Raw genomic sequence first — 27924 nt, 5'->3', positions numbered from 1 at the left:
AGGTTTGTATGACCATGTCTGTAAACATATGCCTTTACCATTTCGAACATTTAAAAAGATAACATGACAGATGTCAGTGACGTCAGTTTGACAGATGTCAAAGAGCAAGTTCACGAGCAGAGCGCATTCGAATTAAATTTCGCTTGAGGTAGGTCGCGTTTTATTCAGCAAACGTGTTATGGAGACTTTCTATTATGAATAGCTAAGATATAACCAGACTGCTCTGCCTACATCTAAATGGCTGTCGAAACGGTATAGGTGGATTTTTTTAATGTTATTAATCGTAATGACACTTCGGTCTAGCCCTAATCCGAAGCAGTGACACTAATGACATTCGAGCCTACCCTAATCTAAACACTAGAGAATGATACAAGATCATTATATGTTAAAAAATAAACAGACAAAAAAATAATACTTCGATCGACATGGCGTCGCGAATAAAAAAAAGACCGCTCGTACGGTTATCTCGTCATGACTAGACAGTTGTTGGCATTGCACTTAAAATAAAAATATAATATAATATAAACCTCAGTCGACGGAGCGACAGCGGGACCGCAAAGTATGGCACTGACGGGGCCGACGATGACGTCACAAGGGCGATCACTTCCGATGACGTCATTCCCAAAGTTCGAGCGATTAGTGAGGGCGGCGTGACACATGCGAACGCTGATGACGTCACTGGTGCGATGGCAAGCGGTGACGTCACAGGTGCGGTGACCGTGGCCGGCGCGCCGCGCCCGACGCGTTCAGGCGACCGGCGTCTTGTCGTAAGCGGGCTGCGGGTTGTAGTCCTTGTTGATGAACGAAAATCCTCTGAACTCCTCCTGCAAAGTAAAGTAGACAAAATTACATTAATATACAATAGTCAATTAATTCCTTTTTTATTTTTATCGAATTGTTGCCGTGGATCTGAACCGGGACCTAATATAGGTCCAGTTTGGTCTAGGTCTCGGTGCACTGACCTGGTTGATGGCGCGCACCACATCGGCTGGCACTGGCGTGAGCACCGGCTCCTCTTTGGTAAACTCTGCGTCGAAGTTAGCCGCTTCGCGCTTGCTCTTCTGTAACACACAATAAATTCACATTATTACTGTCAATATAGCTCTTCTAACGGCAAGTACTGACCGATAGGGGGCGCTGACATTTTTTTAGGATTTACTGCATAAAGGATAATTATTCAATTTGAAGTTTATTGAAGTTAAAACTAAGTCAGATTAATTAAATAAAAATCCTGACTCAATCTTAAATCAAATTTACATCAGTCAACATACAAATATACCAACCAAAAATAATACCTTCTTTTCAGATAGAAACAAGGGTGTTGTCAAGGTAAATATGGGGTGGAGGGATAGTACGTACGACTTTAGGTCTGAAGGGCGGGCGCAGGCGGCGCTGCGCAAGCGCATCCCAGTCCATATCGCGGAAGAATGCGTGCGCGCGGATACCCGCAGCACCACCGGCCACACCCAGTCGACGTGCGGGACTCTTCGTCATGAAACCTACGGATACAAATAGAAAAAAAAATAAACAAGATAATTGTAGTTCTGATTTTGTCTACCTTTAATGCACAGAACACAATATGTCACTAGAATGGATATTTCTTTCCCTTCTATACAACATCAAACCTACTTTATAATAAGAAAAGGATCGGAAAAAAAGGAGGGGTAATCCGAACTTCGGTTTTTTTCCAGTCTGTATTCTGTCTAGTCGTGATATTGTAGTTTATTTCATATCTACCTGTATCCCGCGACTCGGTCCGCGCAAAAGTAAAAAAGAAAATAAAAAAGCCTATGTGTTCTTGATTATGTTCTGCATGTATGCCAAAGTACAGCGACATCCATGATTCCGTTTTGATACCTTAAAACAAACATCCATCCATCCCTACGTCCAAACAAATTTTATGATATTTTTTCGACATTGGAAACCTTTAAAAAACAAACCTTTAAGTATAGAGACAGCATCTTTAGACAACCAGACAGGGTACAACACGTCATCATGCAGGATGCTCTCGAAGAGGTCATCCTCGTTGTCCGCCTCAAATGGAGGCTGACCAGCCAGCATCTCGTACAGCAGCACGCCCAGCGCCCACCAGTCCACTGATGGACCGTACTCCAATTCTTGAAGGATCTACAAGAAAATCATAATTTTTTATCTACATAACTATACCCAGATATCCCTTGGCAACACAAACACATACATGGCAAATTTTGTTCACTTATTCGTTGTTTTTTCTTACTGTTTCATTGTACTTAATAAAACATTCCTCCGTTGCGAAACTGAGCAAGGCCTCTATTACTTCATGCCAAACAAGAACACGCTATACACTTCAACAGTACTATTTGATAATTTTACAAAATACCTCTATAATAATATTAGAATTGCAAACATTATCAAGCGCTACGTATTATTTGTCGTATGAATAAAAAAAACAAAATGTGGTGTTTGTTTACCTCAGGCGCTATGTAATCTGGAGTTCCACAGAATGTAGTTGTAGTTGCACCATCTGAAATGAGAACAAATAAAAGTTAACTATGGTTATTGTTTTTTTTTACGTTTTATAAGCCAGCACTCGACCATGATCCCACGTGGTGTTAGTGGAGATGATTCACTTTATGTTATTTAAAGGTCGACTGAACATAATGTAGCTATCGCTTCCTACGATTACAAAAAAAAAACTCTTTTTCACGTACAAAAAACCATATACCAACCTATAATGCCTTCTTTGCACATGCCGAAGTCTGCGAGCTTGCAGTGACCCTCGCTATCAAGCAGGATATTGTCCAGTTTGAGGTCGCGGTAGATGACGCCGTGCGAGTGCAGGAACTGCAGCGCAAGTGTCACCTCCGCCGCGTAGAATCTGATAAAAACGAAGATCATTTTCAAATTAAAAAAATACTATCCAACAATACCAAAGAGTATGTACATTCAGAGAAATCAGACAGAAAAAGCTATGAGCGACAAGAGTACTTATAAATTGTAAAGCGTTAATTAACTATCAGGGAGTATGGGAGTTAAAAACTAACTACAAAACTAACTTGTCATAATCCATGAAATATTTATTAATAAAGGCAGATGAAAAGTCACAAATGAAAAGGCACAAATATCTCTTAAAATGTCAAACTCACCTAGCCCTCGGCTCATCAAACTTCCTAGCCCGTTGTATCTGGAACATTAGATCACCTCCATCCACGTACTCCATGACGAAGAACAACCGCTCCCGTGTCTGGAAGGCGCAGTGCAGCGCCGTGAGGAACGGATGACGAGCTGCCAGCGCCAGCACGCGCCGCTCAGTCAGTGTACACTCCACATCATCATCTTGGATTATCGCATCTTTCTTTAAGACTTTCACAGCATATACCTGGGGAAATATATTTGCTATGTAGAAGAATTTATCTGAGTTAAAGTTGTTTTTAAGATACAGTCAGTCAGAATTAAGACACGTCAGCTTACATAGACAATTATATATAACTAGCTGTCGCCCGCGATTCCATCGGTGCGGAATAAAAAAAAAAAAAGATTAATGGCTTATGTGTTCTTCCAGACAGCCGTTCTGGAGATAATTTCTAACAAACATCAATCAACCCATCCAAACATTCGCGAATATAATATTAGTAAGATGTAAGATTTTTTAATAGCATTTCTTATCGAATTTATAATTAAAATAATAATCTTGAATGTAACAAAAAGACTCACTTCATCCGTGCCCTTTTTCTCAGCGAGCATAACCTTGCCAAAGGATCCTTTGCCCAGCACCTTAATGAAGTGAAAGTCCTCGAGGGATACCTTCCCGTGCATGCCCTCAGCACCGTCACCATCACCACCTAGGATTCATCACCACACACGAGTTACTACCTCAACACCATCACTTTTATATGGAACTTGGTCCTTCGAGCCGGATATAACATCTGTTAGATATGCATTTATGAAATTAGTACATTATTTTTGTTATTATGTACCAGGTTTAATGTATAATTAACTATCAATTAGTGATTTTACTGATATTTATATCTAAAATCTATTAAAATCTATTTTTCAAATAAATTAATACCTCGCAATATTCAAAGAAAACTTTTTACTTGAATAAACTATTATCAAATCTACTTTATTACCTAAATACTTCTAACTTATATAAAAATCATGTATTACTCTTTGAGCCGATTAGCCTACAGATCAATCGGCCCAGAATAATCAAAACAAATTACTTAGACAAAGTTCCATTACATTCAACAACAAGCCCCACCACCATTATAACGAATATCATTTGGAACCTTCGTAAAACGTGAATATCTCTTCAAGATCATCCCAATGCGAGCGCCATGACGTATCATTATCTTGTATGACACAGTTATCCAATAGATTTGTGTTATCCGTGCCTGTACGTCACAACACATACAAATAAACATACAAATACATTCAAAAGGTTGACCGTCAAAGGACATAGTATATTTTAGCAACACTAGCTGTCGCTTGCGACTTCGTCTACGCGGAATATAAAAAAAACTTAATTAGTAGCCTATGTTCTTCCAGACTATGTTCAACATCTGCTAACAAACATCCATACATCCAAACATTAGCATTTATATAAGTAAGATAGTATAAGAATATTTATTGATTTATCATACATCTATATCTATACTAATATTGTACAGAATAAAGATTTTTTTGTATGTAACTAAAAAACTCAAAAACTACCAAACCAATTTCAAAAAAAATTCTCTCTTAAGAGACCTACATTACCACTGAGTGACATAGGCTATATTAATTACTATATTTTATTTAAATTCAAGGAAAAATTTAGCATTTAATAAACATTTCAGTCGATCAAAGTACTAAACAAATTAAGATTCAAATTCATAACAGCTGTTGTTCATCTCTTGTATAATTTTTGTTTGAACTGACTAATTCTATTAATAATTTATTGACGGTCAACCCAAAGCAAACAAAAACAAGCAATTCATCAGGCGTTAGCAAACAAAATAAAACCTTGGTATGTGCCAAATATATCCTGCAGCTCTGCCCAGTGTGGACCCCATGTTACCGGGTGCTGGTGACCTAATATCATTTAAACACATGCAGTAAATAACAGAAAATAAATAAAAGCATACATTGATAAAAAAAACTACACACTTTCCGAAAGGATGGGAAGTTGAAATATATTGTCCGGATGAAAGAATGCATGGGAAGGGAAAATATTCTCTTTCTATGCATCCTGCTATCAATTAAATGTAGGCAACGCATATGCGTATGTCTATGGGCAACAGTCACTTCGCTATTACAAAGATTTCAGGTGGCCGTCCTCTCATTTGACACTTTATGATATAAAAAAATAAATTGTAAAAAACAAACAATTCTTAGATTGATTAGTCACATCAAAAACGTTTCCATTGCTATGAAAGAGTGACAAAAAAAGGTATTGACATCTTACTTAGGAATGTCTCACAATGTCCTAATAAAATGCTGGATAAGTAACAAATAATTAATCATGTACATAAAAGTTCCTGTCAAAATTTGCATTATACAACTTATTTGAAGATTGTATAAACATCAACAAGGACTTTATTGGAAAAATAATTTTCAAGTAATTCATTGAGAATTAACTGTGAGTTTCTGACACCTAAATCTCTGCATAAAACATATCGTCATCGCTGTCTTTATCTTTAACAGCACAGAGATAAAAATATATCTTAAACTAAGATATTCTACTCAGAAACCCACGGTGAAAAAATATCTTACTAAAATGTCAAACCATCATTTTAATATGTGAAAGTAATTCATACTATTACTAAACATATACTAATAACAAAACATGCAAAATAATACTTATTCATATGATTTATAAATAATAAAAAATAAACCTTTATCATCATGCTTGTCGTTTGGATCTTTGCTATCGGAATCACCAGAAGAAGCCAGCTCCGGTGGACCTTCCAGCAAAGCTGTGTTCAGATACTGAAAATTAAATATTAACGATTAATATCATTATATTATTTCTTCAGGCGATGACAAACATTGAATACAATGTCTTTGTTCAAGTTCTTCTTTTTAAATTTCGACTTTTCTAGAACTAAGACCTTGTTAATAAATTATATAAATCAACTGATTTTTATATATATAAACAATCATCTTCTGCTCACTATACATTCACACTGAAGGGCTCCGAGCATACCCTATGTTAGGAGTGACTAGTCTATGGCCTAGGCCTAATGCCTATGGTCAACACTGACCCAGTGCGGGTTGACTTCACACATATCAAACAATGAATTTATTTGAAGCGCCAATACCTTAATGGTAAAAGGTAAGGACTTCTGATCACGAGGTCGGGGGTTCGGATCCCGTCATTCGACTATTGTCGCAAACCATATCTTAGCACAAGCTTGGAGCTTAGATGAAATGATACAAGAAGTATTAGTCAAATTTACACAAAATTTGCTAATATTTTACTAAAAAAAATATATAGAATTTAGTGTTGCAGATACAAAAGATACAAAAAAATTAAAAAGAAAAGGATAAGTAAAAATGGTTCTGGATCGAATTAAAGGGATCGTTAGTAATATTAAGCACGCTTTGCAATACAATACCTTGGAAGGTCTGGGACGTGGGTTCTTGTCAGGCGAGATGCCCATTTCATTGAGGATCTCCGCCATCTGCTTTGTGTTGATGCCACAGTTATTGGCCACATTCTTCTGACAGCGCTTGTGCACATTCATCGAGCATACTGACATATAAATAAAACAGTTAAATTAAATAATTATAGGCCTAATTTAGTCCTCTTTCCCTTCCCATACTTTTCTTCATAAGGAAAGGATGGGAAGTGGAAGTGGACTTTCCGGATGAGAGGATGCATGGGAAGGGAAGATATTTTCTTAATGTGCATTCTCAGTCGATTAAAGGTAGGCAACGCATATTCGATTGTGTATGTCTATGAGCAACAGTCACTTCGCTATTTCAGCAATTTCAGGTGGCCGCTCGCTCGTTTGCCACCTTAAGATATAAAAAAAAATCGCATTTATAATATTAGTAAGATAAATATGTATATTCTTACCTTCACATTGCAATCCCTGCTTGATAAGTCCGTACAGCAAAGATCCACAATGATCACAGAACGTGAACCGTTTGTATGAATGTACCACAAACCGATGTGGTACATTCACATTGAAGCGCTGACCACTGGATACTGTTACTCCGCTTTGTTGCTGATGGAAATAAAATATATATTTTTTTTACGTTTAAATAGCCAGTGCTTGACCACGATCCCACCTGGTGTTAGTGGAGATTTGGTCAAAAGATGGTACGCGGTAGCTTAGTAAGTGCCTATTCACTCTACAAGAATACTATATACTTCTTCTATATTACTTTTAAATAAATAAATAGGGATTATGGATTCTTATATCCTAGCTAATATTAGCTATAATATATAAATGGATGTATATACATCTATTATTTTTTTTTTGTAGGAGTAGAAGGTATGTCACGATCGCACCAAAGGGAAGTCTATGGACTCTGCCTACCCCTTTGAGTTACGGGAGTGATTATGTTGTACAATTTTCTATATTACCATGGATTTCAAGTACTAAAATAATTAAAATGAAAATTAACTTTTTATGTTTTTTTTTTTGTCATAATTTTGGGAACTTTTTCAAGAGTTTTTTTGAATTTTATTTTATAATATCAATAACTCACCTCCTCCTTCATACCGGGACACTTTGTGACTACAGATGAGTGACATCGCTTATGCACTACACAAGTACACACTGAAAAAAAAATGAACAGTCAAATTTTAATTTATTCTAATTTTGTCAATCTTTTTACTATATTTTTTTCTTGAAAATGATTTAAAAATACTATCAGCTATATTATTTTTATTGCAAAATATATTTTAATTTAAAATTCAAATTTTAAATAAGATTTTCTTACCTTGACATTGATAACCTTGTTTGCCGAGACCCCTGGAAAATAATAACTATTATAGCAACATATAAAATACTTAGTAATTTCATTATATACTGTGATATGTATATAATGAACTATATTTTTCCCGCGACTTCGTCCGCGCGGAATCAAAAAAAGATATTAAGTATTTGATGCATTCTTCCAGACTATGTTACTTCTTTAAGATCTAAATAAGATTAATTCAATAAACCTAAAAGAGTAAAAGTAGTAATATAGTAAAAGGGGAAGAAGAACTAAGAAATAAAAAAGACACAAAGTTGAAAGGTGTAAAATGATAAAGTTACCGGCTTAACTTACTAGTAGATAAGTTTAAAGTTATAAAAAAAAACAGAAAACATTTGCTCTTACCAGATAAACTCGCGACAATGGCTACAAAAAGTCGGCTGACGAAGGAATGTCGCCATGAACTTGTGTCCGTTGACTTGATGTACGCGGCGACGCAGCGCACCCCTTCGCCGCGCGAACCCAGCACCCTCTTTGAACTCGCGCCCCCGATTCGAACGACCCTCTGACCCACCACCCCCTATAAATATAACACAAACATATCAACAATACTATTCACGCTGAAGCGTGTTCACATGAATGTCAAATCAATGTACCTTATGAAATTGACATAGCAATTAATCACTCCTGATCATTGCTTTTGCAAAACTAACAGGAGTTAATTTTAAAAAATTAAATAGGTTATAGGGAAAAACATACTCAAAAGTTACCACACTTTGAAATAAACAATTTTACCTCGACAATGTCACCAATACATCACTTAACATCAGGTCATCAGCATGGTCAAGCGCTAGCTTATTCAACATAATAAAAAAAATTAGCCCGCTGAGTCTAGAGATATGGAACATGGACAATGCATGTAATCCCACACTGAATTCTGTCAAGCTGTTTATGTTAAAGAAGGTTACATTGGTACAACAATGTGTCATACATTGTACACGAAAAAAAAAGTATAACTAACCTTGAGAATTCCATTTCAGATCTATTTTCAGATGCAATTTTCCCTGTGGTTCTAAATCCACCTGGAAAACATAGGCTCAATTAATGTTTAAATAAGTTGATACTTAGAAATATCAATGAAATTTGATTTGTAATTAAATCAAGATAAGCAAGAATCCAAGGGCCCATAATATATTTCTCGCTTACTAGACCTTTATAACCCGAAATTCTCTCTTATTGACTTTGTCCACTGACTGATGTCCGGGACTGAACACTGACGCTTGTTTATAGAAATATCTCGCTTATCCAGGCTTGTGTGTAATTTATTTTATAATATAGTCAAGTGATATTACACTACAAGTACATGGTACTAATCTTGAAGCAGATAATGACTGACTAATGAAACTATTATTGTGGAATTATACTAAGACATCTTATACATTAAAAAATCTATCTTTTTTTTATAACAGAAGGGGGGCAAACAAGCAGCGGGAACACCAATGTGTTCAACAACGCCAATGGACATCAGCAATGCCAGAGGAACCGCAGATGCATTGACCTTTGAGATAGTGAAGAACATGAATATCACTTTATTCATCAATACTGTTCAATATTATAATTTTTCTGATATTGATATCAAAGTGACAAAGAAAACAGTTCCTTCCTATTTTAATGGCAACTCGAGTTGACAAGTTTAATTTTTACACGCAAACGATAAAGAATATTAAGGAAAACCCATAATTTTTCCCGACAATTTAATTATAGATTGATGTAATTTCTGACCTAGTTTATTCATATTTTAACAGAATTAGCAACAATATAAATGAGTTTAAAATTATAAAAGGAAAATGTAACAAATATTTCAAATATCCTGAAAATGAGTCACAGGTGTACAAACAGGATGTCAGTTTGGACACACAGGGTAATGTGTAATGTCAGAGATATGTATAAATACACATATCTTAGAGATGTATCATATAATGACCTAATTTAAAAAGTAACAATGACATGAACACATTCATTGACAGTGAGTTTCTGAAACTAAAATCAACATTAAAAACATATCTATATATATCAAGATCTCTTTGACAAAACAGAGATAATATGAGAGACAGGGATATGTTTTGTACAGTGATTTTGGTATCAAAAATCCACTGTAAGTCACTATTTTTAAATGTGTATGATATTTATTAAAAAAAAATTAATACTCATACAATTTTTAACTACAGAGGTTTCTAAGAATTTTTGCCAATCAAAGTTTTGAAACATAACATTACATATAATGACATCTGACAAAATTATCTTCACTGGGTTCTTTTAAAAGTATTTTGACACTGAATTTTGTTTATATATTTGTCTATAAACAAATATTTATCACTCACAATCTTAAAATATCAGTAGTTGTAATTTTATCTTATCTGTAACTATCTTAATAGATAACATATAAGTTTATATTATGTAAACAAAAATATTTGATATATAGCTTGAGACATAGTAAGTGCAATTAATAAATTCGCTTCATTAAAATAAGTGATTAATATATGAAAGGAAAATAAATGAGACTTACCCAAAAATCCGTGGCCTCTTTATCTCTATGCATCAGATCTTCAAAAGGAATAGTGCAGTTTGCAACAAAGTCATCTGGAGGTATTGCAGCATCATGAAACACTGTGATACCCAAACTAAAAACAATAAACAAGTGTAAATTCTCTAAAACATATTCGCGCGATCTTATTAGAATATATATCTAAGCATACCTAGTTACATTGTGAACTTCATGTATAAATGTTTCGTTCCAAACTGGGTCAAAAGTTTTTGGTTTCGTGCTTGAACGGTCTAGATGGTGCTCGTCGGCGTCGATCGAGACGTACGGGTCTATCGGCTGATCGTCTGCGAAGATATTATGTATTTACAAATAATACCAACACCCATTTTGGTAAACATGTTACGCCTTATTCATACGCAAAAAAAACTTGTCACATTAGCGGAGCAAAATTGTTTTTATTCTAATAGGTGTTATTTGGTGTTTCAGGTTTAGATTATATTTATGCATGGACTAACCAGGTTTCCCGAAGGTCATGTTGTGCCGTTTCTGAAAGTCGGTCGGTCGGAGGCCCGTCGCCTCGCACACCTTTACACGCACCGTTCCGCTGAACATGGTGCTACCGACCAAAGAGCCGTATCACCAAGACCGCGCCGCCACACGATCACTTCCACACTATAAACCCACTTAAAATCATTGAAGGTGCTTCATAATTGAATTGAAATAGAAATAAAGTTGACACTGATGAGATCGGCCATGGATGGATGGATATCTTCTCTATGGTTTTTAATGAATTCCCATTCGACTCTTCTACTCGATTGGGGAAAAAGGTATTTCTTTTAGTTTTTTAATCTTGTTACGTTCTGACTATTTTTTGAAAATGTTTTAATGAGTTATTTAAAAAAGTTTAACTAATACTGTAGCAATGAAAGATATAAGAAGTTTCAAAATATTTGTACAACCAAGTAATTTTTATTAGTATCAGTAATTTGATATTATTGTTTCTAATCACTAATAGTACAAATATTAAGAATTCATTTAAAATGCAGTTGTAGCTGACTTTAAATTAAATCAATAAAATTTACGATTAAAAGAGATCTTAAAATACTATTTACAAGTTTTTTCTGATTTAGAAAAACATGAATACTCTGTAATTGAAGTGCGGTATCTGTGCATTTTAGTCATATTGACACCAATGTCAAGTCAATCAGAATTTGTCAATTGTCATTAATCAGAAAAAATAACAATTTTGTTTAAGGATTCGTCAAAACATGGTTCATAAATAAAATAGATATTTTGTTATTGTCGATTACATAAAATTCGTAATATGGGCTTCTTGACGATTTTGAAGAAACTGCGACAGAAGGAAAAAGAAATGAGGATCCTAATGTTGTATCCTTTTCAAAAAAATTAAAAACTTTGTCATGTGTGTGACGCATTTTCAAAAAATTTATAGGTACCTTAATAATTTGGTGTATATTAATCGGTATGTTACTAAAATGGTATATTTTATTACTTGGTTCAGATTATAGGTGGAAATGAATCTACCCAAGTTGAGTTGCAAATTCTCAGTGTACTTAAGTTTTAAGAAACTTCTTATTCTTTCTTAACAATTAAATCAGAGGTTTAGATAATGCTGGCAAGACAACAATACTAAAGAGGTTTAATGGTGAACCAATTGATACTATATCACCAACTCTTGGCTTCAATATAAAAACTCTTGAACATAAAGGGTACAAACTCAATATTTGGGATGTTGGTGGCCAGAAATCATTAAGGTAATTATTTATAGTAAATTTTTTTTTTATTCTTTAAACTAACTTCATAATAATTTTGTATCCATATATAAAACTCTAGATGTATTTACTTCCTCTACTGCAAATTTCTTGTTTAATTATACTTAAATTCTGTATGTTTCCATATATCTTTAGGTATAATAAAATATTGCCTTCATTCATATTCTCTTAAAAAATAGGGAGCACAGACCACAATATGATTATATGGCTTTTCAGCAGCAAAAACTATATTATAGAAATTCAAAGAACCACATATTGCTTAAAGCAATATCATGTTCCAAAAATACTGGAGTAGGTTTACTAAAATGTCTATATTTCAGATCATACTGGAAGAATTACTTTGAGAGCACAGATGGTGTGGCATGGGTAGTGGATAGTGCTGATGCACGGAGACTTGCGGACTGCGCAAGAGAACTGCATTCATTGTTGAGAGAGGAGAGGTTAGCAGGCGCCACACTATTGGTGCTTGCTAACAAAGCTGATCTACCCGGTGCATTGACTTTGCAGGAGATACGAGAAGTATGTTGGTTCCCACAATATTCTTGTTTTAATTTATTGTATTACTAAAAAGAATGAATATGGAAAGTTTTTGATTGCTTGGCCCAAAAAAACATTCATTAATTTTGTAACAAAAATAAAAGATATTAATTCTTAAGATTCTCAAGGCTAACATATTCTGTGCAGACTCACTTTGTCATTCTCTTTAGTATGTTAAAATCATAGTGGCGTTGAATGTGTTAAGTGACAAAGAATTTCAGATACAATACTTTTGTGTTAACAAACCATTTCATATCTTTATTACTTTCTATTTGTGTTATTATTATTTACAGGCATTAGACTTGGACAGCATCAAGACTCATCACTGGCGCATAGTTCGCTGCTCCGCTGTCACTGGGGAGAATCTTCTCGATGGAATGGACTGGATGCTTGATGATATTGCTTCCAGAATATTTACATTAGACTAGTTAGTCTACTTTTTACTCGACTGACTGAGAAGTTCTTGGCACACATGTATGAGAGTTTGTATGTAAGAATTGAACCCATTTTGATGATTTTGAGTCGTCATTTGGTTTTTAATCTTTTCCAGAGTGTTAATGGCAGTTTTGTTTGTCAGTCGGGTTATCTAGCTTTTTTATATTTAAATTAATATACATCTTCAATATAACTTTTACATAAGGCTACTTGTATAGCCTTTATTTACAATCTGTGACAAAAGTATGCTTGATAATATTTATGCACAGTTTATGCTTAAATTTATCAATTTTAATTAACTAATCCGCACTTGGCCTGTGTGATTGACTATGGCCTAGTCACCCATAACTTAGGGTAGGATCCAAACCCCTCAGTGGGGATGTATAGTGAGCTGATGAATTAATCCATTTTATGTTTACCATGATAGTAATCTGCATTTTCCAGAGATATTTTAAAGTTCCTGTTCCGATGGGGTTGGGAAATACAAACAAAATAAAAAAGTGTATGTTTTTATTCACTCATATGTCTATTATAAATTATAGCAACATCTCAACACTGCAAAATGGATCTGTGATTTGTAAATGTGTATTTATTTCCGCTTTAATAAACTTTTTAATACAAAAAGTTCTATAATTTTATAAGTTGTATTATTATTTTAACCGGAGCTTTTTAATTGTGGCAAAACACTTGATAGATTTATACTATATGCTTTGCCATATAAAAAATGTGTTAAAACATTCTGCGCAGTCGACTTACCTGGCGAGTACGATTGATCTCTATTCCAGTACTGTCAAGTCAGAGTCCAGTAAATATATGCGGCATATAAGATGTTATTGAAAATCTGACAATTAATAAAAAATTATATCATTTACGGAGTAAAATATTGCTTATACCTTTATTAGAAAACTTACTTGCCATCTTGATTCACCATTTTGTATGTCAACTATTTAACTACCATGCGCTATTGGGAATGTTCTGTATCTATAGGTTCTTGTTCTGTAACTTGGACTACGGTTTCTTGAGTCTCTATATTTGTACTTTCTTCTGTCTGTGCAACTTCGTTCTCAATTTCATTTATTTCAGTGTTTACTTCTTGCTGTTCTGTACTTGTGTCCATTTTTTCATCGTTTTCCTTAACTGCAAATATTGATAAAAGTTACAAATTAATTATACACTATTTAAGCATCAAGAAAGTATTATCTCAAATTGGACTTGTATAAAACTTTGACCATAAATAAAATTTAACTAAGAACAATGACGAAAGTTTGGATGCATGGATATTTGTTACTGCGGAACTTTTAAACCAATCTAGATTAAATTTGGAACAGAAATTACACTGTGTAATACATAGATAACTAAATATTTTTCCATTTTATAGACATGAAATTACAATAGGATTTATAAAAAAAAAGTTAGTAGCCTAGGTGTTCCTTCAGACTTTATCAGGATCTGTTTAGCCATTTTGTGAATACCTTCTAACAAACATCCATCAAAACATTTGGATTTATAAATTTAGTAAGAACATTAACTATACAATTCAATTTAGGTGCAAAAAACGTACCAATATCTTCCTCAGCTTTATCCTTTTTAACTTCTTCAGTTCTCTCATCTACATCACTTTCTTCTTTTTCTTTCTCATCCACATCCATTGCAAATTTGTTTCTCTTTCTTCCGTTATCATCTTCATTCTTCACAGTCACTATTTTGTCATTATCTTCTCTGTCCTTCTTGTCTTGAGCTGACGGATTGTTCTCTTTGGTTCCTGGACCACGACGTAAACATCTATGCTCTATTCGTTGCAATTCTTCTTGAAGTTCTTGTCGTTTCTTGATCATACATTCTATGGGAAAAATGAAACTGGTTATGTTGTAGTTTACTTTACGATATAACTTAAGTATTTAAATTATCAAGGAGCTTCCTAAAGGTCATTGGTCATTTTTATCCAGAGTTTATTTTGACTAACAGATTTATATTCACTTTAGATTGCCTACTTATAGAATAAGTAACTTAAAGAACTTACTTCTGTATATAGGACCATACTTTGCTGTAAATTTAAAAACTATTACTACAAACTACATTTTAATACTATCATCTAAGTTACGTAATAAGTAATGTAAGCAGGATAAATAATACTTACCTTGTAGATCTAGGATAAAGTACATAAATATTTTGTGGACTAGTGTTAGTGCCTTTAATGAAATCTAATACTAAAGTAATGCTTTTTAGTCTAAATAAGCTCTGGTGAAATAGGAATATGCAGATAACATTAAAAATATAAGAAAAAATAACTTACTTTCATGGTACTTTCTACTAGAATTCAACTTTTCCGTAGCCTTTTCCGTCATCTTCTTGGGCAACCAATAAATGTGTGGACGTGTTTTAGTAAGAATAAAGTTTGCAAGATCCTTTTGTGATTTCTCCCATTTTTCAAACTCTTCAACTCTTGCCATCTTCACCTCTAAGGCTTTGATTGTAGCTTTCTTGTTTTCCCTTTCAGCGAATAACGTCTTTCTCTCTTTCTGTTCTTTTTCCTTTTGTAATCTCGCCTGTTCTTCTATTTTACGTTCTACTTGTGCTTTCTTTTCCTCCTGTTAATAAAACTTTTATTAAAAGTTGTTTGTATAGTATTAACAAATTGAAATTACATAGCAATGCTGTTATTTTTTAATTAGATGTTTTAAAGCTACAACAATGAAATGCACATTCTGGTCACAGTAAATGGCCTTTCTCTATAAATATTTTGACCTGATTGTTTTATGTGAGTTATGTTTTTTTGTATGTATGTGTTTTAGCTATATATAATAGATTTATATGTAGGTTCAATTGTGACCACTTGTAACCAAGACACCACAACTAATTTTGATGAGTGAGTTGCCATTTAATTCATATCTTTCTCTTGTCATACAGATGAGTTTCAGTTTTTTAATTTTTTTTTATGATATAAAAATTATTGTTTTAATACCTTAGTCTGTAATACAATTTCCTCTTGTTTGAACTTCTGTAATGTACCAAGGAGTGATCCAAATATTCTTCTATTTCTTGTCCTCGCTTGCTCATCATCCCCCTGTGCTCGTAGCACCGCTGCTCTGGTTGGCAATTCACGGCATACTGCTGACGGTACTTTTGCTCTTTTGACACTTGGGATGTCATCATCACAGTCACTATCTTGGTCTCTTACTGACAATCTTTAATGAAAACCATGCAATGTTATAGTAAAGATAATAATATTATTTTCGGTCAGTCATAAGTAATATAAATTATTTATTAGTACCTTCCGGAGAATCGATTTGTTTGGTCTGAACTTAACCTCAAATTGATTTATTTAACTTCTAATTATTGAAATATTTTGTATGACACTGTTACATATTAATATCGAATGTAAATGGTGATTATTAACTTTCAAAATACCTGCTAAAAACCGTTTTTGTTTCAGTTTTACGTTTCCCTAATTGATCGTCTATCTTGTGATTTTTGAAATCCACGTAAGAATTCCGTCCACCAGTTTGTTGTCCACCTCTTGTATAATGCGAGGATTGATTAAACCTACGAGAAAAAGGTTATGTAAATCAAATTAAATCAATAATTACCGAAACTAATTTGTTGTTAAACTAACCTATCATTGGAAAACCGTCCGGAAGTTTGGACGATTTTCTTAATGTTTTCGTCTATTTTAAACAAACTACTTTTTTCATTTTCTAGTTGATTACGTAAAGACGTAAATGATATTGCTATTTCTGTCCCCATTATACTTAAATTAAGTTTAGTTTATCACGGAGCATTAACACAGCTAGGATTTACAACTTTTTTTATAAGTACTTTGCTTGTTAGCTGTCAGTCAACATTGCAGTTGCACAGATAATAAATTGTATTTGTATCGATTCAATTTTTTTGTTTTGATACTTCTCATAACAATATCAAATAACCACCACCAACCAGTTTAATAAATTTACTATATACGATTATTTCTTGTTAAACACGTTTAAATAACTTTTTACATTTGTAGCAATTTAAGTTCAAAATTATTTACGCTATTCACCAATAGATGGCGCTGCAAGAAATAAAAATAACGAAATAGTGAAAAAACCACACATTCTGTTATCTCCATTGGCAGCCTTTCAGGTTAATTGAAAACTCTTCCTAATCTTAAATTATGAACTACGCAAGCTTACTACATTATGAATACTTACATGGGCAGGTTTTAAATTATTATCTTAATCATGTTTAAATTATCGCTCCAAGAATCAGCCTTAGATTTCTGAGTAAATTTCTGGTTTAATTTAGAACCCACGTAGTTGTTTTTTTTCTTTAAAGCATATATAAGTTAAAATTTTAGTGGTTTTCCAATATGCTGTTCATAAGAAACGGGATTCTTACAACGATTCAGCTATTTTAGCTCCCGATATTTCAGATCTCGGGTTGAGTATACTTTAAAGCGTAATTTATCACCTTCTGTACAGAAATTATAAACATCAAAATTTATTTAAGGTATTATAAGGGATTCCATGTACTTGAAATAAACAAAAATTAATTTAAAATAAATACACGCTGAAATTTGTCTTACTCGGCAGCATATTTTATGTTAAAAGTCACACTGCAGTCCAAACCTACAATAAAGTTCGCGGATAAATTGAACCGGCTATCCTCTTTGGTAAAGCCTTCGTTTAAGAACTTCACATTTTATGAGTATGTAATCGCATAATTTCAGTTTGATTCCCCCTAAGTATCACTAATTAGTACAACTTAAAAATAGATAATAAACAAAATGAACTAATTAATTTTCGTTATAAAAATAAATCATAATTTCAACGGGCGGTATGTTCCATTAAAATAACTGTGTATAATAGCGGAGCTGTATGGTGACTATGAAAAAAGCAATTAGCTGAAATGCACGGTGTCTCCTTGTCGGTTGTCGGTAGCGGTCTCTGGCGGCTTGCGGCTAAATCCGTACCGCGCCGTTCCGCCGGCCAAGCGTTCACGCGTGCTATGAAAAATGGCTGACGTACCGCGTTCGGATACACGCATTGAGAATTCTTACAAAAATAATCACAAAATGAAATCCATAATATTGTTCCAATATTTGTTTTTAAGATATTTATTAGAGACATACGAATTTAATAATATAAATTTGAAATGGTTATCCGTATATTATAACCTAGATACATGACTTCGAGACTTAAAAAAAACACAAATACACTAAATTTGTGGTTATGGGTTAATTTTAAATATTAAAACTATATTTGAAGAATAGCTCATTTTAAATGCATTAGGATTCTTGTTAATAAATAAATCATGTTTATTCAAATAAATAATTAGATGTAACAATTGCATTTTATCGGCGACTGTCCGCTGTCACGTCACTGTTTGTATTCCGTCAGACATTTTTGTCTGTGGCGCGGTCACGCTTCCTTACCGTAATGGATGTCCGCGGCATCGACTTTGCTTCACAATTGTTTCCTCCGGAACTCTAAAGCACAAATTACATCTATTAATTTAATGGAAACAAATTTAGATATAAATTAAAATACTTCTCTTAATGTTAATTATAAACTATAATATTAACCTTAGTTTTTTAAGCGTGTTTTTTTTGTAGATCGTAAATGAAAATGCACCTGTTTTATATTTACCACCTATAACCTATATGAGTGTAGAGCTTCCCGGTAAGAATTAAATGCCTTAACCGACTAATTATAGCTACCTTGAAAAAACTATTATAATAATCTCTCTCTAATCTTAGTTCTTATCCACGTCAATCAGAAAACTAGAATTAAAAAAGAAAAAACATTTATTGACCCACGAATCATACGTAAAAAAACCATAAATCACATACAAGGCACAAACATAATATGGATGCCAATTAAGAAAGTACTAATTGATAATTTTCTTATGCTCATTTAATTTTATCTATTTTTTTCTCAAATAAGTCTACGCCGTAAAGTCAAATGTTGGGTTTTTGTATTCTGTGAGTGTTAATCTTATATATAAAATTCTCGTGTCACAATTTTCGTTCCCATACTCCTCCGAAACGGCTTGACCGATTCTCATGAAATTTTTGAGCATATTGAGTAGGTCTGAGTATTTTTATTCCCGCGCGGTCGGAGTCGCGGGCGACAGCTAGTGTATTTTTGAAAGTTTATAATTTCAAAGCTATTGCTTTATGTATTATAAAATCGAAAGATCTTTAAACCATTAAAAACACAGTCTCTATGCTAGCACAGGCTCTAATTATTTTAGAGACAAGAGCAAAAGTTTTTAAGTCTAGCACGGTTTTTAAATGAGTAACCTTTATTTTTAATATTTTTATAGGTATGCAGTATTTAATAAAATAAAGATTTAAGGCACAATAATTTAAAGAACACCCCGTGACAAATATAGCGGCCATTTTGTTTGTTTGTTGCGCGCGCATGTCAGTTGGCGCGATGTATTTGGCGGAACAGAGCTTGCGCGCTATCCCCTCTAATAAAACGCTTATACTGATTAATTGCTCGAGCCCATACAAATAACTCTTACCGTTTCTGTATAAGGCAGGGTTTACGAAGTCTACTTGATAGGCATAAAATAATTAAATGATTTTCTAAACCTATTCAACCCAATATAAGTGAAAACCTACAGCCAAAACCGACTTCTCATTTCGAGAGCATTAAAGTAAGATACCGTATAAATTGACTCGTAAAAGAAAGTGTGGGAACCTCCTTGGTGGCTCAAAATTGTTTCCAGCCATGGTTTTCAGAAGAAAGTTATGATATTTGTACTCTAGAAAGACCCTTTGTTGTGATATTTCAAGGGCTTTGTTTCAAACACTGCGTCGATTTTTTATATAGTTTAGTCAGCGGACTCTACATTCACCAAAAAAATCCTAAAATAGCAAAGAATTACATGAAATAATCAATTTTGAATGATGAAATTAAATCAAAATATTTCACAGCCCTAATTATCTTCGTGTCATTAACACTAAGATGGTGGAAATTTAAAAATAAAACAACTGTCAGTCACGTATACGCTATAAAATTATATTCTTTTTAAAAATAAGTTGACGATATTAAGCGTAACCGAACGCGTTTCTCAACTCTACCTTATCGAATCGATGTTTAGGAAAAACTAAAATAATTTCAGATAAACCACGCGATTAAAATGAAACGATAAAAGCAAATTGCGCTGAAATGTTGCGTAAATAAAATCTCTATGCATTTGGTTAAAATCCCACTTATTTAATTAGCAAATTGTCCCAATGATCTTGTGAATTGTCTTATAACTCTTATGATTATTTATTGAGCTATTCAGATTTAAGTATACAGTGAACATGTAGTAAGGACTTAGGTTTTGTCCCCTTTCTTTACATCCCATCTCCTGTCAAACCCATCTTATCTACATTCATTATACGAAAAGAAGGGAAAGAGTGCTGGAGGCCACTCATCAGACGAAACGCGGAAAAACTGCAAATGATTAACATATCTTCGAACTACTTTATTTGTAGTTAATGCATTTCGTCCAGTCATTACTCGTATAATGACATACTAAGCCCAACACTACACGATTTTATGTCTGTGATCAAATGTATACGAAGCGTGATAGCAAAACATTCGTCTTGGTCGTCAGTACCAGTGTTCAATTAGGGTGCAAAATAGCAGCACATGCCGTGGATCGCCTCAGGCCATTGCGAGCAGACACACCTTGTTACCATCACATGTAGCGTACCTGACGCTGCCCTGCGCCATTTGCCCGCCAACGAGGCCGCCATCTTGTAACATCAAAGCAAGATGGTTATCGCCAGTTATACAGACGTCAATTGCGCTAGAAGCTTTTGTTTAACTTTTTTTTTTAAATAATTCAGATTTAGTCAAAGACCTTTTTTCCGGGTTTACGAGGATTTTTGATAAGATTATACCTTGCTACAAGTGTACGGTAAATGTCGATGTGAATATATGTAGTTTAAAATACATAAAACAGATTATAAATTAAATATTTTTTTTGTAAACTTCGCCGTTATCGAAATCAATACGGTGGATAATCTTTGGCTGAGAAAAGAGATGGCCGTGAATCGAGAAGGTATTTAGGACCTAATCGGACCTAAATATATTTAGGTTCTAATATAGGTATAAGCTTGAAAATACCTTTATTACCACACACGTATTTTGAGGCTTCATAAATCATGTGTTAAATTAAAGGTGGTTAAACACTGCTCCGTAACAAACGTTCGTTCATTGATCTTCAAAATAAGAAACAAAGGTATTATCGGTCACCAGTTCCAAGTACTTTTGTGCAGATGAAAGGAGAGTTTCTGCGAAGAATCGCTCGAGTTGGTGCGGTTGTGCACGACCACGCGTCGCTGGAGCGTTCACCCTAGTGTACTCGCAGCTTTATAGTACTAGCAGAGTACTGATTTTGATAGACATTTGAGGATCTGACAAGATTCATGTTATGGAGAAATTGCAATTTTGAATTTGGAATTTTTGTTCAAATAATTAAAATTAACGCTTTTCTATTTGGCTTACGTCTACCTAAGTTGTTACTTTAGTTTGAAACTCACATTTTGTACGGAATATTATGTGGTAGATAACATCAATGTGGGATTAATTTCTTTCCAATTACATAAAGATAGCTTTTGCCCTTTTTGGTGCTTAGGCTAGGATAGGCATTTTTTAAATATTTTTAACATTATATTTTTTTTTCAATTAATATATTAGCAAATTTTTTTGTAAATTTACTAATATTTCTTTTACCATTCCAACTAAGCTCTAGGCTTGTGCTAGGATATGGTTTACGACAATAGTCGAATGGTGGGATTCGAACCCCCGACCTCGTGATCGGAAATCCGTACCCTTAACCGTTAGGCTATTGGCGTTTTTTATACTTGTTGATATTGAGTTTTCATTTTCTTAACATTTAAATATACATCTATTACTTGTTGATATGGTACAAAACGATAAACACCGCTTCGCTCTAATAGTTTGAAGACTGGCCGCCAAACCGCAACGGTCGTACGAGATAGACGATTTCATCTAAATAGCGCAAAGATTTTACGAGGTGTTAATATTTATATTATGCGTCGCTCGGACGAATTTTATTATTCGACAATTTTAAAATATCCTAGATTAAGTATATCACTTCTAGACAATAGATATTCGTATATTTCCTATTATATTACTTATTTACTCTATTGGCGCAGCAACTCAAAGTGTATCTTGGCCTCGGCTACAACATATCGGCAGCGCTGCTTTTCCTACGCCAATTTCTGCCAGTCGACTGCTCGGAGAAATTGCAAATCCAGCTCCACGGCGGAGAGACAGCGAGTTGACTGAGATTTTACATTGTCTATATTTATCATTTACTAATTATATAAATGCGAATGTTTGGATGTATGGATATAAGTTTGTTTGAAGGTATCTCCAGAACGGCTGCATGAATCTTGCTGAAACTTGGCATACATAGAACGTAGTCTGAAAGAACACACACTACTAATTAAATTTATTTAAATTTCGCGCAGACGGAGTCACAGGCGACATCTAGTATTCAATAAGACAGATATTTCTACAGTAATTCAAACAATTGACTAACGTACACTTTAATTTTCAGATTAATTATTTTCATTTCGTCTTAATCAATACTAAGCAAGTACCATTCAGTTGAATCGCTCCAAGTATCAAACGATGGCATTATATAGTACTGCCAAAACGTCCATTAGGATATTTAGAGATGCTGTTTTAAATAAATTTAATACTAAAGGCCTGGTTACTCAGATTAGATGGGTGTCATCGGTTTGCCAAGCGCGCGTCACAACCCGACTGATTTACGATGTATACAGAACAAATGAACCAAAGGAACAAGTAGAGTTATAAATTATATTTTGTATATTTTATTAATTTAAAAAGCAATATAACGTAAATCATATATTATAAACATACTAGCTGTCGCCCGCTACTCCGTCCGCGAGGGATTAAAAAATAGATAGTAGATACTCAGACCTATTGAATATGCGTATAAAATTTCATGAAAATCGGTCAGACCGTGTCGTAGGAGTATGTATTTAAAATTGTGACACGAGAATTTTATATATCTTACTTCGTATTACTGTAATTCTTAATAATATTACAAACTAGCTGTCGCCCGCGACCCCGTTCGCGTGGATATATTATATAAAAAAACTTAATTAGTGTAGCCTATGTGTTCTATGTTCTATACGTATGCCAAATTTAATGGAGATCCGTTCAGTCGTTATTGAGATATCTTCATACACCCATCCATCCACCCATCCACATCACATCCATCTAAACATTCGCATTTATAATATTAGTAAGTTAAATAAAAATTAGCTTTTCAAGGCATAAATTCTAAAAAAAATGAATAAATAGTATCCTATGTCCGTCTCCTGGATCTAAGCTACCAATTTTCAGCCATATCGGTAAAGCCGTTCTTGAGTTATAAATATTGTAACTAATACGACTTTCTTTTATATATTACATTATATATTACATTATATATAGATGCGAATGTTTGGATGGCTGTTGTTTGACAAAGTTTTAAATTAAGAACAGTTTTACGCTAACATATTAAAAAAATCTAAGTTGTGGTTTCAAAGTAACTTTTCCAATAAGAAAATGAGTTACCAATGAAACTGACATTATGTGTCAGTGGGATCGGGTTTCGCGAGTGTTTCATTTCTGACAACAATGTGAGACGGCGCCTCGTCAGCTAATAAGTACCATGTGTGCTTATAGCTTGACGTATGTCAAACCAATAGTGTTGTTCTCTAATGAATTCAGGTATCGACAAAAATTATCGCTTTAGCGCAGTCTTTCCCAAAGTGGGCGATAACGAATTTAATTTGAAGGTATAGTGGTTTTTAAATATGTGAAAATATTGGGGCGCTAAAAAAACATTGATTCTCAAAGTGGGCAGTAGACAAAATAAGTTTGGGAACCACTGCTTTAGCACAAAACGATTAACATTAAAATTTCCAGATTCATTCTATGGATTATAGAATATTTTTATATACAATAAGAGGCAAACGAGCAGTGGGAACACTGAGTTGAGGTGATCCGCAGATGCGTTGCGGGTCTTTGAGAAGTTACTGAAATTCCCTTGGACAGATTTGACATTACAAATAATAAATCACGCTTTAAAAAAAAACAGTGACAAAGTAGCAATGCATCTGCAGTTCCTCTGGTGTTGCAGATGTCCATGGGTGTCGTTGATCATCTCGGTGTTGCCGCCGCTCGTTTGCCCCCTTCTCTTATAAAAAAAAATGGTTTAAGTTAACTAAAACACCAGAGGGTTATTTCGAATTAAATGAAGAAAACTTTAACATATTCCGTCTGATTATGACTCCCAATGTCTCGATTATATCCACGATCCATCGATCTTGAAATTACTTTCTTGTCGACATTATCGATATCATAACTTAGTACAGTTCACATCACTATCGTGGTGGAAGCTCGGGGCGGTCCCTTTGATACTGACACCGGGGGCTGTCACTGCCGTTTGTCGGCCTGTCTGTGAGGGCGCTTATTTGTAGGAGGATGTGACGGATCATATTAGTTGCACGTTTTCTGTTTTATCATTTTTTGTATGAAAATAACATAACAAAAATGATATATATATTTTTTATAGATTACATAAAATACTTACGTATATAATTATATATAGTTTTAAAATCTTTATCTACTTAATGCTGTTATTTGGTATAAGTAATTCATTGATTTGTCTTTTTCTATTTGTTTAATTAAAATCAAACTCATCCTCAGCTCACTATACGTCCCCACCGAGGGGCTCAGAGCCTACCCTAAGTTAAGGGTGATCAGGCCATAGTCAGCCACGCTGGCCAAGTGCGGGTTGGTTGACTTCACACATATCTTTGAATTTCTTTTCAGATATGTGCAGGTTGCATCACGATGTTTTCCTTCACCGTAAGAACGTCGGATAAATGTACATATGTAAATCGGAAACCGAAAAACACATTGGTACATGGCGGGATTCGAACCCAGGACCTGCAGATTGCAAGTCAAGTGCTTGACCACTGAGCCACCGTCGCTCAAAAACAACTAACTTGGTGTAAAATGATTTAATAATTCATATTTAATTTCATGGAAAAATATAATTTAATACGGAGTGTAATTAAAAGCAGTACAAAGTGATCGGGAAGACGAAATCTAATTATCGTTTCGGATAACTGCTATTTCTTAATTAAATATTCTAATTAAAACTACAAGATACCATCAACTTTACACATCTGTATCATTCACCCTTTCTTTCCTTTCATTCGAAATTCAAACTTCACACATATGAAATAGAACTCAATTTTAAATTCGCAATAATAGACCCAAAAGGTAAAAGCGTAATCGTAATCATTATAATTTGAACTCTACCTTATAGTAGTAAAGACGAAGTTTCAATGACTTTGAAGAAAGCTTCGGTTGTATTACTGAAGTATAGGAGATGTAAACTACATTTGTTAAAGTACTTTAAGCTCTATTTGTATGCTGATTAAGTTGATTTTTGTTTTATATTGATGTGGGATACAAGTGTGGTAGGCGGTACGATTATCGTCGGCGATGGCGCGCGTCGCCCGCCGCAGAGATCAGAAAGATCTCGTGTCTGGTGGAGAGTATTTATAGTGAGGGCGGACGAGGCTCCTAAATATCAGATGTTGAGAGTTAGACTTTCACACGAGGACAGTACACTTAGGAAGGGCAAGTAGTCCAGCTAGATGTAACATTCGGTTAGAGATATCGCTGACTAAAACGGACTGACAATAATTTGGTATCACATGCTTGTCATATTATTCCGACACATTTTGACACATTTTATGATACAAGTTACTAAAGACATCGTTAATCAAATATTACATAATCTACGGAGTCTTATTGAAGCGGTAGGAAATGAGCAGCTGGGCTTTAGAAATTCGAAAAATGTAAAACAGATTAACAACATCAAAATACTAAAATGTCTTTAATCCTAAATAATATCTTAAAAAACGGTTTGTCAGTTTTTCATTATGAAAATGGACCACATTTTGAAAATTATTCTTTGGAATAAAAAAGAATTTTTACTTACTAAATTAAGAAGGAAAGTGTGTGATTAACGACAAACTCTACCTTGTCTTCTACTCTGCTTTAGATCTGCCCTCGTGTGAAAGTATTAATGACGTCGGTACGGGAGGTTTTTATTGCCGTGCTTGTCTCGAGTTAGCGAACTCTTAGGGGCGGGTTTGGGGTGAGGTTCTTTTGATCTGACAATGTTGTACACAGGGTTGGGACGAGTTTATTTACTGTAACGTCCGCGGTGTTATTACATACTTAAAATGTTTACATTTTTATGAACTAAATTATTTATTAACACACAAAAAAATAAAGGAAATGTGTCATGGATGGCCAAGATTTAAATCTTACTAATATTATAAATGCTAATGTTAGGATGGATGAATGTATGTTAGAAAGTATCTCCAGAACGGCTGCATGGATCCCGCTGAAATTTAACACAGATGGAGAACATAGTCTGGAAGAACACATAGTGTAATAGTTAAGTTTAATTCCGTACGGACGGAATCACGGGCGATAGCTAGTCGTTACATATATCTTTAAAGGTGAGGTAACTTTCCATATTATTATTTTTTTAATTTCAAAGTTAGTAGTCATTAGATTATGTGCAATTGATTTGCGACCGATAAAGGCCTACACAATGGCAAGCAAATATTTGAGTTTTCATAAAAAATGGCGCATAAACGAGAGCTATAAAGCGCGTTTATAAAGATAATCTGATACGAAACAATACTGTGTGGGGCGAACAATCTAGAAACCACGATATATCAACATATCTCAAAGTTTAATTCGTACGAAAATAAACCATAAGTCGACTGAATTAAGTACAATTTCGATTGTATTGTTGTGGGTTTTATGACGTTTTTTGTATGAATATTAATATCCAAGTGCAGGACAATTGGGTATAAACCACGCGCTCTGCTATAGAACAATGGGTTTTATAGGTTATTATAAAAGAATCGAACCCGGAGCGCGGCGCGTATGCGCTGCGATACGATTCTTAACAAACAAGCTTGTTATTAATATTTTATTTACGTTCCAATGCGTATTGTTTTTAACTGGTGGTAAATTTTAGGTTATATTAACATGTTATTGGCATGAAAACTTATTAACAAATAAAAACCCCTTACTATAAACCTAGGAAACATAGAAGAAAGAGCAAGCAAAGGCAAAGTTCATTTTTGCAATTTTATATCAACTACTTATATTTTTTGCCCGTTATTGGTTAAAACCCAACAAGTTAAGTCAACCAACCGGCACTTGGCCAGCGTGGTTGACTATGGCCTAATCACCCTTAACTTAGGGTAGGCTCCGAGCCCCTCGGTGGGGACGTATAGTGAGCTGATGATGATGATGATGATTGGTTAAAACTCAAAGGTTTTGGATGTTGATAAGGCTTTGGTAGTAGAGCCTTGAACCTATCGTTAGACCGACACATTTATACCAAGCCCAAATCATACGAGAATCCCGTTTACATTAATGAATGAAAGAGGATTAAATTAGGACTCCGGGACGCAAACTCATCAGAAGAAACGCGGAATTGCTTCCACTTCACGCCTGTCTTCTGTGTGGTCGTGGTATTTCACCGGGCGAGCCGGGCCAATGCATCCATCCATCCCTCCATTTAAACTTTATAATATTAGTAATATGTGCATATAAATATAGCATAAATAACTAATATAGTAATAAT

General features: G+C 34.2%; 3 protein-coding genes across 7 annotated transcripts; 1 reads left to right on the top strand and 2 right to left on the bottom strand.

Moving 5' to 3' along the window:
• Positions 1-285: 285 nt before the first annotated feature.
• On the bottom strand, positions 286-11199 carry Pkc98E (Protein kinase C). Of its 3 annotated transcripts, XM_013315311.1 has the most exons (20): positions 10954-11199; positions 10650-10782; positions 10460-10574; positions 8915-8975; positions 8299-8473; positions 7915-7946; positions 7681-7751; positions 7043-7193; positions 6579-6715; positions 5856-5949; positions 4984-5052; positions 4269-4373; positions 3694-3821; positions 3126-3358; positions 2709-2857; positions 2451-2503; positions 1941-2127; positions 1360-1499; positions 963-1061; positions 286-824 (listed from the first exon to the last, which is right to left on the bottom strand). In XM_013315311.1, the coding sequence occupies exons 1-20, from the start codon at positions 11048-11050 to the stop codon at positions 747-749; spliced, it is 2307 nt and encodes a 768-aa protein (XP_013170765.1). In that variant the 5' UTR covers positions 11051-11199; the 3' UTR covers positions 286-746. The 3 variants fall into 3 exon arrangements, with proteins under 3 accessions (XP_013170765.1, XP_013170766.1, XP_013170767.1); XM_013315312.1 differs by lacking the exon at positions 4269-4373; XM_013315313.1 differs by lacking the exons at positions 4269-4373; positions 4984-5052.
• A 524-nt stretch (positions 11200-11723) lies between these two features.
• On the top strand, positions 11724-13787 carry Arl2 (ADP ribosylation factor-like 2). The gene is given in 4 exon segments (NM_001312255.1): positions 11724-11827; positions 12058-12213; positions 12552-12750; positions 13062-13787. Coding segments are annotated over 4 exon segments (555 nt in total). The 5' UTR covers positions 11724-11762; the 3' UTR covers positions 13197-13787.
• A 153-nt stretch (positions 13788-13940) lies between these two features.
• Pnn (desmosome associated protein-like protein pinnin) lies at positions 13941-17005 on the bottom strand. 3 transcript variants are annotated; one of them, XR_001227999.1, is made up of 7 exons: positions 16817-17005; positions 16612-16746; positions 16166-16388; positions 15497-15791; positions 14765-15043; positions 14115-14340; positions 13941-14044 (listed from the first exon to the last, which is right to left on the bottom strand). XR_001227999.1 is itself a non-coding variant. In XM_013315617.1 (7 exons), exons 1-6 carry the CDS (start codon positions 16945-16947, stop codon positions 14165-14167), a joined length of 1239 nt encoding a protein of 412 aa, XP_013171071.1. In that variant the 5' UTR covers positions 16948-17005; the 3' UTR covers positions 13941-14044; positions 14119-14164. The 3 variants fall into 3 exon arrangements, 2 of the variants coding, with proteins under 2 accessions (XP_013171071.1, XP_013171070.1); XM_013315617.1 differs by having other exon boundaries at positions 14119-14340; XM_013315616.1 differs by having other exon boundaries at positions 13941-14340.
• Positions 17006-27924: the final 10919 nt, after the last annotated feature.

The sequence above is a fragment of the Papilio xuthus genome, unplaced genomic scaffold (genome assembly GCF_000836235.2).
Source record: "Papilio xuthus unplaced genomic scaffold, Pxut_1.1 DF826961.1, whole genome shotgun sequence".
Classification (NCBI taxonomy): domain Eukaryota; kingdom Metazoa; phylum Arthropoda; class Insecta; order Lepidoptera; family Papilionidae; genus Papilio; species Papilio xuthus.
This window is presented reverse-complemented; position numbering and strand designations above follow the sequence as displayed.